Raw genomic sequence first — 19,282 nt, forward strand, 5'->3', positions numbered from 1 at the left:
TGGCAGGTACCCCAGAAGGAATAAACAGAACAGGTAATCATCAAGTCATCCATCCCCTGTTGCCAATTCACAGCTTCTGGCAGACAGAGGCTAGGATCACCATCCCTGCCCATCCTGGCTAATAGTCATTGATGGACCTATCCTCAGTGAATTTATCTAATTCTTTTTTGAACCCTGTTATACTCTTGGCCTTCAAAACATCTTCTGGGAAGGAGTTCCACAGGTTGACTGTGTGTTGTGTGAAAAATCTCATGGTGCCTCAATCTCCATTCCTACAATGGGCTCCATTCCTACCATGATGGAAATTATTCAGCAAAAATAGCTCATAAAAGTGAATGTATTTGCATTTGGCCCTTAGTGAGCAATGTAAATCAAAATGTTTCTTTCAAGGTGTGTGGCAGGTGAGGGGGAGATTTATGTGCAGAATGTATTATGTCCTTCTAGATAGAACAACTAACTCTGCAAATGTATGTTATGTATAGTGAAATGCATGGCCATATTTACTTAGCTAGGTAGTTTCCATCAATACTCTTTATCTGTCTTATGGGCTTATGTGGCCCCATTACCATAGTATCAGAGCACCTCAGAATATTTAATATTTTTATCCTCAACAAACCAGTGAATTAGGAAAGTGCTATTATTTCTATTTTACAGATGAGGAACTGAGGCACAGAGAGACAAAGTGACTTTTCCAAGGTCACGCAGGTAACCTGCGTCAGAACAGGAAACACAACCTAGGTCTCTTGTACCTAGGCTAGGGTTCCAACCATTACACCATCCTCCCTCTGTGTTTGGGTTTTCGTGTAAACCAGAACACTTAATAGCACCCAAATTTCAATGTATTTTTGTTTGTTTGTTTTATTGAGACTGAGGAACATTTCTTGTTTTGTAAAACAAAATGTGTACAGTATGAAGATAGGACAGTCTGTACTGTGTATGTGTTTGCAGGACTCTTTCTGCTGAGATGTGTTACAAGTTGTCTCATGAAATATTTTTTGAAGATGCCAAAATTTATACTTTGGAGGTCAACATTTTGTACTGGACACCAGATACTATTCATTCCTATGGAAACAGGCATTATGATGTCACTTTATTTATTCAATATGCTCCAGAGGAGCTCACAGTGAATTATGAGCCCTACTCCTGGTGTTGAAACTGTAGAATATTGTAAGCATGCTGCTGCCTGACATGCTCATGTTTCCTATTTTAGACCTGACTGATCTTCAGATAACATATGGTGGTACAAGTAATTGGAAAATTGGCAGACCTGTCAAGAAAATATGCTAGATGGGACAAAAATACGATGCTGCAGCACATAAAGTGTCTCTGAAGTTAAATTTATTGTCTTTTATCAAATGGTGAAGTAAACGTATCTGGTCTAAAAAAAAATGAAACATTTTTCAATGGCAGATTCTATTCAAAAGTAATTTCCAGGACAGTGATGAAAGTTCTTGCATTTTAAAAGCAATTTCGTGGAAACCTACAGTCAAGAACTAAGGGGAGATGTGAAATAGCATCCACTACAAAAGTTTAAATATCATAAAATTTCACCTTTTATGTTTTAGAGGCTTCTTTCTTTGTGTAATGAGTCTCAAAGCAGCTAAATTAGTTGACGCTGCAGGTAAAAATTTTCTATTTAACTTTTGATTAAGATCACATTTCTAATGATTAAAATGGTGCACTTATTGTAACTTCAGCGTTTTATCAGTCATGTAAAAAAATCTCAAAGAAAGGTATGGACAGGTTTGTTTCTGTAAATATTTTTTGAACATATGAACAGCTCTGCAGAATGTGTATCTCTTCAGAAACTCCAGTAATGCTTTTTTATTTTGTTTTATAGGAAGATGAAAATGAAGCTAAGGAAGAAAATCCATCCCAAGACCTGAACATGGAACAGAAAAATTCAAAAAAATAGAAGATTGCTGTTATGTTTGAAATATTTGCAAGTTGTGTAACAGCAGTTGAAGTTTCTCATTGTAAAATTTACAGAACATTCTCAATAAAGTCATTGAAAATTAAAATTCATGCTGCACTGAGGAATTGTGTAAGTGGTTCTTGGTGACATTTATGATTATATTAAAATGTTGAGTTTTCAAGACTGGTACTGTAAAAATATGAAGGCTTGTAGAAATATATGCATAAGGGCAATGTGATCTTCATTACTGATAACATTTGCTACTCAAACTTGTCAAACTTTTTCAAAGTACCAAGCAATGCACATCCTGAAAGGGCAGTAATAATTCAAAATCATTCAGGTATCCCTGAGCATAGATGCAGAGTTATTTGCATTTGACACTTAAGCATTTGGATAAATGCATGACTAATTAAATTGGTATCTGAACTTTTCTTCTTACAAGCCACTGAAGTAAAACTTAAATATTAAGATAAGGATGGTTTTCAAAGTATCTTCTAAAAAATTGTCTGCATAGGAACACTCTTATCTGCTTGTATGTTGAGCCATTTGAAATGTTTTGTACTGCATTACTTTCCTCAATGTAAACTTTGTCTCCCTCAGGTGATCAGTGTCTTTGATAATATTGAGGTTTCCCCATTATTTCCCATTTCATCTACACATCAAGTTTTAATCCCTCTGTCACAGTCCTAGTAAAAAAGGATTAGATAAACTTCTTGCTTTATCATTGCTCCTTAACTGAGCAGCAGGGATTCCAGAACAGTTCCTTTACCAGGGTTAAGCATGTTGCTTTAAGATTTTTTGGTCCATGCTGGCCAATGAAGGACTAGTATGAGAAATCCAAGTTTAGGTTTCCTGCAAAGCAGTATGGAGCATTACAAATGAACCATGTGAATTCTATACAAAGATATGAGTAACACTCATTGAAGAGACTGGGAATTACTCATATACTGCCGTGGGAAAATCCAACCTTAGGTTGACCTTTTCACTTTTCTACTACCCTGCACTTTCACTGGTATACTTCATATTCCTTAATATACCATATTGTTGATGTTAATTTAATTTTTCCCCCATGCATGAAAATTGTATCCATTTCAGGAATATTTTCAAATGTTCTTAGATGAAGGGGGAGAAAATGCTCAAAGAATATCCAGCAATATCCAGCAGGTTCCCTGCTGATCTGCAGGAGGTTCAAATCTATGTACTGTTGGACACATTTCAACCATAAAATGTAACTATAATAAACTCCATTTTTTAAAAAAAAGAAAACTTTTATATAAATGATTAACTTTGAGATCACGTCTCCCAGCCCAAGCCTCTACTTCTTGATTTGAAATAGGCTGGGAAAATGGCATTATCTGATCAATCTAGCCAATCTTTTTTATATAGTACCTATCGCCATCGTATTGAATTGCTGATAACTGCACAAACTGGCATCCCGGAAGAAGCAGCTGACGAGGACTGAGCAACAGCCGGGTTTGAGGGGTAGGTGGAGACATACATATAAAGCTCTGAGACTTAAAAGGGAAGACAGACTGTCTGGGGCATAGTCAAGAGAAGCCAGGTGTTCTGTAGCAGAAACTGTAGGGGGAGAGACCTTTAAGAGAGAGCGATTTCTCCAATGCTGCTCTCTACAAGTGGCTGAAATCTATCAGCCACCATACATTTCTGCAGCCCACTGTCTACCACAGTTCTGCATGTCTGGTTTGCTCCCTTCCACTCTGCAGCTCATGCAAGTGGATCAGTGTTTTGGAGCTGCGTGCTCTGGCCACATCCCTGCTGCTATTACTTGCCACCAGATTTGCTGTCTCTGTGGCAGCAGGCAGTTGGCGATTTGATTGTTTCTGCCTTCATTTCTTCAGTTTTCTTTTCAGCTTCCTCCTCCTCCTAACACTCCTGCGGTTTAACCCACCTTGAGCTTCTGCTACAATGTCTCCCTGCCAAGTTATCTGCCCCTAAACAGGCATGGCAGAGCAGCCAACAAAGCATTGGGTCAAATCAAGCAGTGTTCTATTTGTGAGGCGTGGCAGATGGTGAGTTGTACCAAGCCAGCTGACCCTAGTTCTGTTAGCACCCAGGGCCATGAGACAGAAAGGCATGTAGGGCGCCCTTTCCACCAAAGCAACTGCAACTCCAACGTGGGGAAATGGTCCAGGAACCCTAGTGCAGGGCAGAGAGAGACTCCAAAGGTGCACAGACCTCAGGCAGTCAACTTAGGGTGCGAGTCCCAATAGTTCCCCTCAGCCCAAGTCTTGAAATGGGTCCTGTATGTCCTGGAGAAAGAAGCAGGGCTCCTAATCATCCCCCCTCCCTTTGATTTGACCTGGAGAGCTCTTGACAATGAGTCCTCCCCCTGATCCCCGCCACAGAGGCAATGGGACCCAGCAGGGGAGGATTCAGAGACATCTCTCGAGGGCTTCAGGCCCTAATGAAAGCAAGCTGCAAAAGGTCTCACCAAAGCGCAAGCACAGTTTCTGTGCTCCCAAAGCACGGAGAAAAAGCTAGAAAATCAAGGAAGGCAAAAAAGGGAAGAAAAAGCATAGAAAATCCAGGAGATATGAGTCCTCCTTCTCTTCCCCTTGCCTCTCCTCCTCTGAGAAAGGTGAGCTGTCAGACTTTGAATCCAAACAGGACTTGGAGAAAAAATAGAACAGAGGTTTTAATCCCTGAAGAATTTCAGACTATGCAGTAAGGTTGTCTTCGTGATTCAAATTCAACCTGAACAGACTCCTGAGAGTAAACCTCAAGGTAAATTTGTCTCACCAAAATCTTCTCCTGTGGCTGTGATATCCGTTCACTCCTGCTTTGAGAAAGTGCTTACGAATGAATGAAACAAGTCTGATAAGAGCAGGCATATTAACAAGAGCAACCTCAGGCAGTATAACACTGAGGAACCAAAGGGGTCTATTGTTGAAGTATCCAGGGTCGATGCTGCTGTAGTGTCCTTTGTGAGGGATATGGCTATTCCCTCAGAGGGGGAGTTCTAACCTAAAGATCCCATGGATAGAAGCCATTCTCAAAAAGGACTTTGAGGCCTTCTCTGCCATCTTCAGGGCAACCCTAAGAGCTATCTACTTTGCATCTATCTCCTGGCTTGAAGATTTTGGAGCCCTTAAGGACAGACTTTGGTTCCATTTTAAAGAACGTCTGCCTAGCAACACCATTTGTAGCTGATGCCTCAATGTATGCAATGAGGTTCTCAGCCTGAGCCCTGGCTTCCAGATCAGTAGCCAGGCACCGCCTATGGCTTTGACCTTGAAAGATGGATACGCATTCTAAACAGATCCTGTTCTTGGCCAAGTTTACAGGCTCCCTCCGTGTTGGAGAAAAGCTGGATAAGGTGGATAATGCTGCAAAATCCAAAAAGTCTTTCCCCTCACCACTAAGTGCCCTCATGGGAGAATATAGACCAGCCTTCAGACAGTGGCATTTGTTTCTGCCTTTGTCTTCACAGAAGTACCAGTGAAGGGACAACAGATTCTCCAAAGGAAAAAAGTGGAAGGTCCAGCGGGAATGCAAACCCCCACCCACAATCCACTTTATGACAAAGAACTCATAGCCGCCACCTAGAACTGAAGCTAGGGGACAGAATTTCCCACTTCCTAGAGCTGTGGTTTACATTGACCACGGACAAGTGGGCCAAGGAGATAGGGAGCCTGGGATACTCCCTTGAGTACAGGCTCCACCCCATCCATTCTGCATCCAGTCTCCCATTTCTGTAAAGTGCTGTTTGATCCAGAATGAAATATCTCATTTTCTGGATTCTACTCCATTGTGCAGAAGCACATGGGAAGGGGAGGGTGATATCAGAGAGCCAATCTTAGGCTCAACAAAAGAATGAAGAAAATGAAGTTTCAAATGCAGACTGGGGCCTCTGCGGTGTCATCCCTGTCCCGTAGGACCTCTTGACTTCAGTGGATCTGTTGGCTTAATATCTCCTCATCACCTCATCAGACCATGCCACTCACAGCCTTGCAAGGTTTGCCTATTGCAGAAACATTATCAGTATACAACACTCCCATTTGGCCTTTCCTGGACGATATCCTGATCAGAGCTCCATCACTGTCAGCAGCTCACAGAGCCATGTCTGGAACACTGAATCTCTTGCAGGCTCATGGTTTCATCATCAATATCAAGAAAAGCTCCTTGATTCCGTCCACCAGAGTAACTCACCTGGGGGCAGAAATAGACACCTTGGTAGCAAAGATCTTCCCATCATTAGAAAAGTTCAGAAAATCTAGGATCTTATCATCTTGCTCCAGAGCTACAGGAGGCTTACCATAGTATGCCTCCAACTACTAGGCTTCCTGGTGTCATGTATAGAGATTCCTCAATGAGCAGCACAGTCACACATCAGAGGCCTTCAAGCCTTCATCCTAAAGGTCTGGGACCCACTCTCTGGAATGCATGAAAGATCAAGTACAGGTTCCAACACAGGCACGCAACTTCCTATACTGATGGTCAGCCCACAACAATGTCCACAAAGACATGTCTGTCTGCCTTCCAGATTCCCTAGTTCTCACAACTGACACCACAAATTCACCTCACTGGCTCATCCCAGAATGTTATAGTCAGTCCTCTGCATAGTGGTGTGATCAATTGCACAGGAGGAGAGTGGCGTGACCATTTTTTTTTTCAGGTCAGTCCCCAAAATGTTAAGGCCAGTTCTGGCTGCTTGAAACTTGGAATGTGGGAGGAGGAGCAGGAGTTTCCTGGCAAAGAACCGGAATAGCTTCACGCTGAACCTAAGTACCCAGTTGACTTCTGAGAAAAGGTGAGCAGAGAGAATGATGCCAAGTTAGGGAGTATGGAGAGGATCTTAATACAGTTGACATGGACAATGAAAAGTAGAGCAGGGTTGCTTGCTGGAATGGGGTTTGAGACCCCTCAAGATGCCTATGATGAGTTTATCTATACTCAGTGCAATTGAGGGAATATTGTCTCTGTCCTGAAAAATAATCTACTTCCACTCAGTCCCATAGAAATTGATGGACTGTTTTTGAGGGGGTCAAGTCTGTGCTAACCATACTTGTTAGCTTAATAAAGGTTATATTTCATGTGAACTCCCAATTTTTGCCTGAAAAGTTACTTGGCTCTCAGGCATGTAGTTCAGAGGTTGAGGGGGGTATGGATTTTCATAAGCTATTGAAACCTGACATATGTTTCTATATCTTTTAAATTATATTTTCTAAAATATACTAAAATATAATTAAATAAACAAGGCTTTCAGTAACTGCTTTCACCAAAAACCCACACAATACTTATCAACAATTAAGTCCACTGCAGAATATAATATATATATAGAATATACAAATCTTAGGGTTGATACCAGATAAAAATCAAACCAAAGAGTTAAAAAATATTCAATTTCAAAAATAGTAACACGTCAGAAATAAGATGTTGGCTACAAAGAAAATAATCAGCTGGGTCTAAGTGGAAATATAGCACATATGAGTAGGAGTATAGGTCAAAAATCAACCCTAGTTTTCACCCAGTGACTACCTCTTCCACGAAAATGGAAGGGAGCCACACAAAAAAAACATTCTTTTTCACTATGTAGAAAATCCTTTTTTGCACATAAAACAAAAATATAGATACAACTATTGGAACATATAAGTTTCATTCCTGATGCCAATAATTTCAACTATCAGACTGAATAAGCTTCACAGGCTGTCTTGACTGATGTGTACCTACCTTGGGATTCATAAGGATAACATACTGTTATGCATCCAACATTCTTGCCCGAGATGGGGTTTCTGCATGTCTTTGCGCCCATCAAAATGATGCCTTCTTTGTAAATTGGACGTGGCTTAGTCAGCAGGACTAAAGCCTTTTGGGTTCCTTTCCAGCTTTGTTTGACACAACACATTCGGTCAAGCTGGCTCTGAAAGAGCCATGCCTAAATGACTGTCAAATTGCATTTCTCAATGTTACTCCTTATCAGGCCTAAGCCTTCAAGTGCTTGTTCAAATCACTGTGGCTTGGACTGAGTGTCTCAGCATGAAGTCTAGGTTTGGCCTGTTTGTATCTATACATACTGGAAATACATCCACAAAAGAAATGCTTTGGCTATGCTGAAGGGCTAGCTCTGGAGGAGGTAGGAGCAGAAGAGACCTAAGGTGCTTTTTATATATCTGTATCTATATACAGTACGTTTATATATGTCTAGATCTAGCTACCTGTCTAGTTTGCCTTACTGTGTCCTGCTTATTTCTATTCACTCTCATTTGTATGCTGTAATTGCATTTCAGAATAAATATTATAGGTTGCTCTGAAATTCTGGATACAGGACAGTAATTTTCCACACTCCTCCCAGCACCTCTTTGCACAAGACAGTGAGGCAGTGTTATCCTGTTGAGAATTGCCCAATTCTCCCGTTCCTTGGCTATTTTGGGGTGTTTTTTAGGATAGCTATGCTTTTCCTGTTTGAGAGGGAGCTGTCACACTCTTCATATTCAAGCCAACATGTTGCACTCTATGCTATTTGTATTGGATTTTTGTTATTTATGCTTCCATGTTTGCAACGTTTGATATTACTTAGCAATTTCAAAGATGTCCATAAAACTTTTTAGATACCAAAACTGGGAGCTCCATTATACATGATTTCTTTGGAGAAAAATATTTTTTTTTACTCAGTTACTGTAATTCATGTTCTCAGACAGTGGTTAATGAGAACAGACTCCCTTGCTCTATATCCATCTGTCCAGGAAGAGTTGAGGAATTGGGTTATGTCTATTTTACCATTTATCTGAGGAAAGTGATTGTTACAGGCAATTACTGCCCTTGATACTTCGTGAGAACTCAGGTATCCACCGCTCACTCATGTAGAACGTTCAAGAGTTGGAACTTTGTAATATTGGAGTTCTGTTGCTCACATACAGTGTGCAGCTTCCCACACTCTAGAAAGTATATTGTATGTTTCATTCCTAGGCATTGATGCAGAGTTGCTTATACTTTCTCCCCATCTACTAGACCCTTGCATCAATATACTTAATGAACAGGTAGTAAGTATGTGTTAACAAATTTCTCAGCATAAAATGCCTGGCATGTGCACCAAAAAATCACATCTGTATAGATATATAATAATAGCCATCTCCAAAAATTCACACCTGTATAGATATATAATAATAGCCATCTGTTATATAGTGATTTTCATCCATAGATCTCAAAGCACTTTATAAAGGAGGTAAGCATCACTGTTCCCATTTTACAGATGAGGAAATTGAGGTACATGCGCAATGTCATGCAGCAGGGCAGTGGCAGAGATGAGAATACCCTTTCTGTAGAATATTTAAATGATCTTATAGAATTTAATAGAGAATTGCATTTTTCATAGAAGTCTATAAGTGGCTTAAAAACTCTAAGAACAGACTTTAAATTGTGTGGGACTTATAAAGGATGAAAAGATTATACAATTAAATCTATGCAGTTATATTTATACTACTGTGCGTCTAAGTTATTAATTATTATATATTATAAACCTAGAGTTAAAATGCTTATGTCTGGATAATACTGATATTCTAGTTTTAATGTCAACTGTAAAATTCCTTTTATGAGCTAACTAAACAGATTAAAGCTACTATTAACAGTTCCTTTTACAGTACTGTTACAGTAGTTGGTATTTTGTCTGTAGCTCAATAGTCACTGAGATTTTACATGTGTCTAAAAGTGCTGTGCAGATCATTTAAATCCAGACCTTTTTTGGTCTATTAATCTCAATGCTTGTGTAACTTCTTGCTCATTAAGATGATATGGTACTGCATACTGAGATGTTTGCCATCTTACTGTTAATTTCTTGGAATGTGATATTAGTATATTAGATGTATATTGCTCACTTGTGGTTTTCCTTCTGAATAGTTATTGATAACAATGCATTATCTCTAATAATGATGGCTTCAGGAGTTCAAAATATAGATTTACACATTCTTGAAATAATTTTTCTTTTCTGCTAGTTCTAAAGTGTTTTTAGACTCTAAAATGATCCACAAATAATGAGTCTTCTGAGGCAACAATGATTTTAAATGACCCACAAATAATATATCTGCTGAGGCAACTTAATATTTATGCACATACAGCTTTAGAGGAAAAAACACACAGAGGCACAAATATCAATTAATCGCTGCCTCTTTCTTCTGTGCTCTTGGTTACTGCAGTCCTATGAGATACCTGCCAGCTGGTTGTTCACTCTGCATCAGGCTGAGGAGACTAACTCTTCCTGACATTAGGCTGAATAGGTTTCACTCTATGAAAAGTGAAGGTTGATTAGAAACTGACTCTATTTCACATGACCTAAAGAAAACAATTTTTAGATAGGAATGAATGAGCAAGTTCTATCACCTATCTAAGACTATAGTGTGCAATCATTGCAGGTAATAAATGTTTCCCCATGGTGAGTTCAATGTGGATTCTATGGCTGTGTTATCTGGAAAAGGAAGTAAAATGCTAAAGGCAACAGCATGAAAATGCATGCAACTATGGCATAATTCTGATTTGTTTTAGAAGAACTATTAATTTCCTTGTTACAAAGCCAAGTAAGAGCAACCCTTTAAAACTGTTGAACCATGAAAGCCAGTTCCTTTAGAGTTTTAAATTTGGGAACAGACTCATGAAATTTATAGCTTTGATGAGATATTCTTTGCCTGCAGTCAAATCGAGAGCCAGATCATTGGTTTCCCAGCATGACACCTATGTATTCTTGTGTGCACTAGATATCATTAGGCTCATAATAACACTGCTATCATCACATTAACGTCTGAAAGGTTCACTTTTGACGCTTGGTTTAAGTCTTTCCTTTATACCGACAGCATACTAAATAGCTGCATGAAAAGAAAAGACATACGGTACCTGTATTCTACTGTGCTTCTGTAATTTAACAGAATACAATAGTTTTATGCCCGATCAATTTTTTTCCCCAAATCACATTGCTTTCAAAAAATGGTTATAGTAAGTACCAATAAATGAACTAGCAGGATATTGTGAGTACAGCAGCAGGTGACAACACAATGACAACAATTTTTTCTAATTCATGCACAAAGGACAATGGTATACATTGGATGCAAATTGGTCTAATAATTGTGATTTTTTTTTACTTACTATTTAAAGTTTATGCACTATGTCCAGAACTATTACAGTGACTGATGAAGATGACTGTGTTAGAAAAAAGTAGTAGTTGTTTCACTGTCTAAAGCCTTTTGTATAAAGAAATGCATACTTCAGTGTTTTAACTAAACATGTCATGATACACCACATCACAAAATAATTAAAGTAACTAACAATTTTTCTAACTCTCAAATCTATGTATAGCTATATCCGTACGCATAAATGCATTCTCCCTGGGAGCAAAAAAAACATATTCCCTTAACAACACTTCTTTCCTGATTATTACAAGTTAGTTAACTTTCAGTTTTCATACCAATGTCAGTTGCTGCACTGTAAAGTGATTTGGCCTTGGAAAGAATGTCACTGTTCTTTCTTTATCATAAACATCAGATAAGTGCGGGGTAAAAAGGAAAAAAAAAGACTTCTTAGACATTCATTTGTTCCCAGAATGTTTCCTGCCCTGCTCTCAAACCAGCATAGTCCTGATAATAAGCAGCAATTCTAACCACCCTTTTTCCAACCCACATTGATCATCTTAAGGAAATACTCCTTTAATTGCTAAGGAGCCTCCTTAACTAAACCCTAGTAAGTTATTTTAAGAATCCTCTGTGTTCTGTTAGGCCAGACTGCTGATACGCACTTTTTCTTGTAGGATTATTTGCTGATACAAAGCTCAGATTTTCCTCCCTAGTAAGCTCCTAGTACAGTCTGGCACCTTGACCTTTTCCCTTTACTTCTGATTGTTCAACAGTTTGGATCTAATCTCAACACTAAGAGCAGATCTATGCTAAAGCTGTAAATCAACCCAAGTTAGACTACTTCAGTTGCATAAGATACGTGACTGAAGTCGATGTAACTTAGGTCGACTTACAGCAGTGTCTACACCGTACTGTATTGATGGGAGACGCTGTCCCACTGCCTTAACTTGCGCCTCTCAGGAAGGTGAAGTACAGACATTGATGGGAAAGAGCTCTGCCATTGACTTAGCTTGTCTTCACCAGAGCCGCTAAATCGACACTGCTGCATCAATCGCAGCAGTGCCGACTTAGCCAGAAGTATAGACAAGCCCTAAATAACAGATATTGCTGTAAATGAAGGTCTTTTGGACTGACTAATACGTTGGAATCTCTCCAGAAAGTAAAAAATTGATTGTGAATTTAGCCCTTCAGTTCCAAACAGTTTAGCGAATTCTTCTAACCACATCACCTCCCTGGAAAATGGATGCAGACATTTCTTTGAAATTACATCTGTAGTTCATCAGTACACATCTCTTCATCAGTACACACTATAGAACCTATTGTCATGTGAAGAGCCATGAAGATGTGAGGAAAATGTTGCTACAATAAACCTATACTTAACAAGCCTTCATCCCAACCCCATTAATCATAATAAGATATGTTTTCAGAAACATACTAGATCTATCAGCTGATCAGAAGATGGTGGTCAGTCACCTGCAGACCCTGGCAGGAGTGGATGAGACTGCTCTTCTGTGGCTTAATTCATTTCTCTTAGAAAGATGCCAGTAAGATCAGACTAGATTATAACAATTGTCCTTTCTGCCCTTGGAATCTATTAAAGGGCAGTAGTGGGCAATTGCTCCTCTTCTGGAAGAGCTCTGAAGAGCAGGGTACCACAGGGTGCCATTCTTTAAACCCTTCTGTTTTATGTGTATATGGAGCCATTAGGAGGGTTAATAAGGAGTCATGGGGGTGGGTGTTTTCAGTACAGTAACTCCTCACTTAACGTTGTTTTGAAGTTACATCGCTGCTCCATTAGGGAACATACTTGTTTAAAGTTGTGCAATGCTCCCTTATAATGTTGTTTGGCTGACTTTACAACAAGGCAGGCTCCAGGCACAAGCGCAGCCAACAGGTGTTTGGGGTGGCACGTTCGGTTCTTCGGGAGCAATTCGGGGGCAGGTCCCTCAGTCCCTCTCGGAGGGAAGAACCTGCCGCCGAATTGCCACCTAAGGATGAAGTGGCAGCGATAGAGCTCCCGCTGCAGTGCTGCCTATCGCAGTTTTTTTTTTTTTTTTTGGCCACTTGGAGTGGCAAAAATGCTGGAGCCGGCCCTGCTTTACAAGGGAGCATTGCACAAGTTCCTCTTCTCTGCCTCCTCCCCTTCCCTTCCTCCCTCCCTCCCAGTGCTTCCCCTGCCACCAAACAGCTGTTTGACAGTGCTTAGGACTTTTTGGGAGGGAGGGAGCAAGTGGGGAAGCTGCCCCCCTTCCCCGGCAAGCAGGGCCACCCAGAACGCAGGGGCTTTAGGGGCTGCAGGGCCCTGGACTAAGGGGGCCCCAGGGCTCTGGCCTGCAGCTCTAAAGCTCCTTTTGGAATCAGACCCTGCAAGCACGGGCTGGAGGTCTCAGGAGGAGCAGGGGTAGCCATGCAGCCAGCGGCCGGAGAGAAGCAGCGCTTTCCCCTAAAGTCCCTGCATTCCGGGTGGCCCTGCCTGGTGGGGGGAGGCCAGCTCCCAGAATTGCGGCTTCCAGAATCACAGCCATGGGGGTGGTGCCACACTGCGCAAAGCCACCTGCACATCCCCTGCACCAAACGGGAGCTGCCCCAGGTAAGTGCTGTGCACCTCCTGCCTGCCCCAGCCCTGAGCCTCCCCCTGCACTCCCACCCTGAGTGCCCTCACACACCCTAACTCACTCCCAGGCCCCGCACCCCACCCTGAGCACCCTCCCGCACCCTAACTCCCTCCCAGATCCGCACCCCCAACCGTGAGCCCCAGAGATAAGCCAGGGGCACCTCCCCACCACAGTGCAGTACTGTACAGTATATAATGCCTTTTGTCTGCCCCCAAAAAATTTCCTTGGCTGCATTTACATTAAATCTTATGGGAAAATTGGATTCATTTAACATCGTTTCACTTAAAGTTACATTTTTCAGGAACATAACTACAACATTAAATGAGGAGTTACTGTATCCTGATGACATTCAACAGAATGGCTCTGTCTCATCTGACAATGCAGTTCAGCGTCTCAGACATGATCTAGTCAAGATTGCGAGCAAGCTGACTGAAGATCAACCCATATAAGACTGACATGAAGAAGACGGGTTGAGGGAAGCTGCTGGAAGAGATGACAGAGGTAATATCTGCTCCATTGACTGAAGGAGTACATCCAACATTAGTTACTAGGGTTTGCAGTTTGGGACTGTTTTAAACCTCCAGCTGCTGGTAAATGGTCATATTACATGAGTGATCCATCCAGATTTTTACCATTGCATCTGGCTAGGAAGTTGAAACCTTCCTTTTGGATGCAGATCTTGCTAACCTCAGAATTAGACTATTGCAGTGTGATCTACTTGGAGCTATGCCTTAAAGCCATTCAGAGACTGAAGCTGGTGCAGAATGCAGCAGTTCACTGACTGAGTGGGACAACTCACAGGAAACATGTAACACTGGTCTTCTGGATACCTAGAGCTTTGGATAGGAATCTTTTAAAAATATTTTATATCTAAATATATAAATAAAGTACGTACACAGAACCATACTGAAGATGTTTGATTACATATTGGCATAATATAGATCAGTGCCAGGCCTTTCATGCTGCTTCAAATGGTGAAAAGATTGTCAAATTTGTTCAATATCACCCATTTCATAGTACAGTGCATGAGAGCTCATTTCATTGTTATTTTATTATTTATTGGGATTGTAGTAGCACCTGGAGGCCTTAACCAAAAAAATGATCCTCTATCCCGAACCAATCAAAAACTCACGTGTGAACTCAACAGGAGCTGCTTTCAACAAACTTAGGATCAGGTCCATAAGGAGTTTTCTGACAAAGCTGTTGTATTTATTTCCATGTAATAGATGTCCATGTTATAGGTAAGAATATAATATGCCCAGGTCTGATCATGCAAATTACTGGTGTTACTGGGAACTGAGAATGCTCAGCACCTTGCAGGATCAGTCGTAACATGTTAAAGATTGCTGATTATACCAGTACTGGTGACACAAAAGAATACACTGGCTTCAGAAAGATTTCGGTATCTTCAGGGACTAAGTCAGCAAATGGGGAAAATTACAAAACACTTTAATATAGATACATGGAAAATAGCAAATTTTAAGGCAACAGATCAAACTAGAGAGCACACAGTACGAGAACAGTGAGACAGTATTGTAATCGGGAAAGGAAGGTAGAAATTGTACAAAATCTCTAACTTAACCACCCACTGTGTGACTGCTTTCCAAACATGCAAGCAGCATATTAATACTGCATCAGTAGAGGCATATAGTACAAAGCAATAGGAGTGTCAGTTAGTACATACAACTCCAGTTAAATATTGGGTAACATTTTCAGAAGCGACTATGTGATGTGAGTGTCCAAGTCCCATTTTCAAAAGTGATTTAGGCACTTATGAGTTTAACTGAAAGTCATTGCTTTTGAAAACTTTACCCTGTATGTCTAATATTGCTATGAGTTTTGGTAACCTTTAGGTCAGGAAGGATACACAAGGATATTAGTATACATCGATGTATTCAGAATGCTTGTTTTAAATTAACTGTGAAAGAGATTGAGTGCAAGGGCTTATGAGTAATTAAAATTCCTCAAAAAGGATCTAGAGAAAGGCAGAATAGATCTCAGAAGGTAACATCATGCAGATCTGAACACAAGCAAACCATTGATTTCAGTTCATTTTTAGTGCATTTCAGTGGGATTTCTCTTGAATAAAATGACTGTGAGATTTGGTCTTAAATTAGTATATTAAGATCCAGTTTATTAATACAAAGTTTGATACTTTGATATCAGTAAAGAGGAGATTGAAAAATGTAAGGATAAAGCAGAGAGGAACTGAGAAAAACTTAAATATGTAAATGGTAGGGTAACCAGATGTTCTGTTTTTAAAGGGACAGTCCCATTTTTTGGGACTTTTTCTTATATAGGTGCCTATTACCCCCCACCCTCTCTCCCATTTTTTCATAGTTGTTATCTGGTCAGCCTAGTAAGTGGCCATAACCTATCTCTCTAGCACTTCTTAGTCCTCCTCATGCTTTCTATTGTTATAACTTTTTCTGACTTTTTTGAAAATGCAGGTTTCATTTTGAGACTGGGAAAGCTGATTTGCATAACTCAAGACCCCCATCTTCCCTCAACTCCTCTCTCTCTCTTGTCTCAAAGTTTTTTGAAACTTTAGAGATGCTTATTTAAGGCCCACCACAGCCACCCATCCTGACACCATGCCATTCCTTAGATGTGATGGCAAGTAATTTTTGTAAGGGGAACAGCTGGCCTTCCAGCCAAGACTGTCTCTTTTTTAGGGGTCAAGTGGCCCACTCCCTAACCTTTTGATCTTTTGCAGCAGAACCCAATACTATAATAATTTAATAAAAATAAATAAATAATAAACACAGGCTTTTCAGACTTGTGTCAAATACTTTATTAATATTTAAGTCCCTTTAATTAAGGCTGTATTTGCCTCATTGCCATTTGATCAGAGAAAAACTATGTTTTATAACTTTTATTTAAAAGCATAAAATACTATAAGGTTAACTAATTTCTTATACATCCCTAAAGTACTAAACAATATGAAAATTAGATTGAAATCACAATGTGAATCAAGGTAATCAGTTCAAGGAGTTCTAATTTATATTATTGTTAACTTAAAAAAGAAAACAATTTAAGAGCAACGATTGGTCAAATCATTGCATAAGCACAGTCAGTAAAGAAATCACACCAGTGATTGAATGGTTTACTTAATCTCTATGTGGTTTACTTAGCAGTTTATACTTTCCCTTGTGAAAACAATGGGTTAGTGTTTGAATCTTTGTATACCCCATGTAGCTTGTAGAGATCTATGGTTAGGTTGCTTTGAATATAGGTTAATTAATGCCCCACTGTAATTTCATTATGGGCTTATATGCACGTCCTATTATGTGTATATAACCAGTAGTGACCTATGGTTAAGTTTGCTTTGAATGTTGATTAACTAATGCACAATGTAATTTTCACTTTGGGCTTATATGCACCTGTTACTTGTTACTGGATAGACGGACACACACAAGTATTCACACTGTGTGTGGGACCTGTCAGGCGTCCCAGCAGGTATTCAGATGACCTGTTAAAGAAACAGAAGAGAAGAAAGAAATAGGATCTGCTCTTCAGCTTGCTTGATCTGTAGAGCCTCAGAATTAGTCAGGAACTGCAGTTTTGGGAACCAGGCAATGTGTTCTGGCCAGTCAACTAGCTAGTCTGTATGTCATTGTCTCTACTTTCCTTGGAGTATCAGCCATCTGGTTGTTACTGTGGTGATTTCAGGAGGAGCACAAATTCTTCCTCATTTACCTTGTCTTTTATGGGTGAAACCCAGGCTGGTATTGTCCCACAGGACCTCCCTGGTGATCTTCTGATTGAATCAGGGATCATAGGTTTCTCACCTGAACTGTGTTGTCCAGTCCTGGTCAAGTCATCTGGTCAGCATGATTTTTGGTCCAGTCTTGTGGCTCTGGTTCCGAGGATGTTTGTTCTTTGTCATGAGTTTTCCTCAGGCAAGCAATATTAAGCAAATAATAGGAACAGTGATTCCACCAAAATTATTTCAACCCTCCTTAACTGGCCGAACAGGGTTCTTGACTGATAGGGACTAATACCTTCTTGGTACTTGTGACACATTGTCCTTTGACTTAGAAAAGTTGTTTCCTACCCACTCGCACATCTCATGCTTACACTTTCTCGAGGCTTACAGAGTCTCATGACCAAAGTAAGAAATTACAGAACGATTGCACCATCTAGGACCGTGGGGACCTGGATGAAAGTTTATTTCACGCTATCAAAGCTCAAAGCCAAGCAGCTTCAAAGCTACTTGTTAAATCCATTAACATGAAAGTACCTCCATTAACTTATTAAAATACAACAAATTAAAGTTTATACTTATGGGCCTGTACAGACATTATGTCCAACACTCCTCTACAGGGGATGCTGCATTTCTTGTGCTTAAAAAATATTGCCATTCAGGCACCTCAGCACAATTTATGTCCCCTTCTGATTGTAATATCCTGATAGTGCAACATCTTCCTTCCATTCCCTGCCTGATTAGTCGTTCTTCTGAGCTAGGAAAGGAGGATGTTATACACTCACAGTTTTATAGTTTTATGGAGCACTCTGCATCCGATGACATGGGAATGAGTGAACTGAATGTTTATTATGGAACAGTCCATTGCATCTCCATAGTTGGGGTTGAATTGAGTTTTAACAGAGTGACTAAATTTGGTCAGCATTAGTTCACACCTCTGACCTGCTTTTCACCACTGGAACGTTTAGTTGTGATTCATTACAGCATTATCTGAAGGTTTGAAATAAGTCAGATCAAATTCCAGCCCTAGAAGCTGTTGAGAACCAGCGGTATAATCTCACCATGCCACAGAAGACCATTTCTAGTAATTTCTTTGTATTTGGGATTCTTTTCAATGATACCACACCTACATTTAACATTAATCACAAGCACTTTTAATAGAGTTCACACTGCAAAAGTTCCTGACACCAGAGTTCTGGTTTGTGAATAATTTGTCTATCTTCTTACATGATCTGCAGAAGAGCAATTTAAAAAAATGAAAAATAAGCGAAGGAGAAGAAATTCATTGTGAAAATATTTTCCCCCAAAGGGAATAAATAGGTATGGGTTAAAACAAATTAAAAACAGAAAATGTGAAAGTAAATGCACAAAATAAAAATAGAAAGGTACATCTGTTAAAGATAAATAGATGTATAAAAATAAAAAAGAAGACAGGTTTCAAATATTTGGATCAGAAAGATCTAATATTTGAAAATAGACAATGTTTAAAAGATTGTTTTTATTTAAAAAAAAAGACTGAGCAATGGCAAGGGTGATCTTTGGGGATGTCGTGTGTATATAAAATGGTGTGTAAATGATTTTAACAAAATAAAATATTGGAAATAATCAGATGTGCCCCAATCACTATCCTGCTCACATGGCATGTCTCTTCCCCAACTCTTCATCTGTTTTCTGGTCCTTTTTCAGTTATTCAGGGCACAGACTGGATATTCCTGGATGTTTGTGCAGGACCTGGAATTAAAGCTGGTAAACAGCACAAAAATTATTCACCATTTTTTCAATATGACACTTTTGACTGAATTTTTCAAAAATTGACACATTTTGACCGCCTCTACCAACCAAGTTTGGAGGCACTGCTATAATACATATGTCATAAATAGATAGCTAAGGGTTAATGTTTCTTTTACCTGTAAGGGGTTAACAAAGGGAACCAAACACCTGACCAGAGGACCAATCAGGAAACTGGATTTTT

At 39.8% G+C, this 19,282-nt stretch overlaps 1 protein-coding gene across 2 annotated transcripts in view; it reads left to right on the forward strand.

Moving 5' to 3' along the window:
- Positions 1-2,021, forward strand: part of PHF14 (PHD finger protein 14) — a 302,948-nt gene extending 300,927 nt beyond the window's left edge. For both annotated transcript variants that reach the window (XM_075062378.1, XM_075062380.1), the window contains one exon: positions 1,841-2,021. In XM_075062378.1, the coding sequence (XP_074918479.1) occupies positions 1,841-1,915 (75 nt within the window). In that variant the 3' untranslated portion in view covers positions 1,916-2,021. The remainder of the gene's footprint in view (positions 1-1,840) is intronic.
- The last annotated feature ends 17,261 nt before the right edge of the window (positions 2,022-19,282 follow it).

Source organism: Chelonoidis abingdonii, chromosome 2 (genome assembly GCF_003597395.2).
Source record: "Chelonoidis abingdonii isolate Lonesome George chromosome 2, CheloAbing_2.0, whole genome shotgun sequence".
In the NCBI taxonomy this organism is placed as follows: domain Eukaryota; kingdom Metazoa; phylum Chordata; order Testudines; family Testudinidae; genus Chelonoidis; species Chelonoidis abingdonii.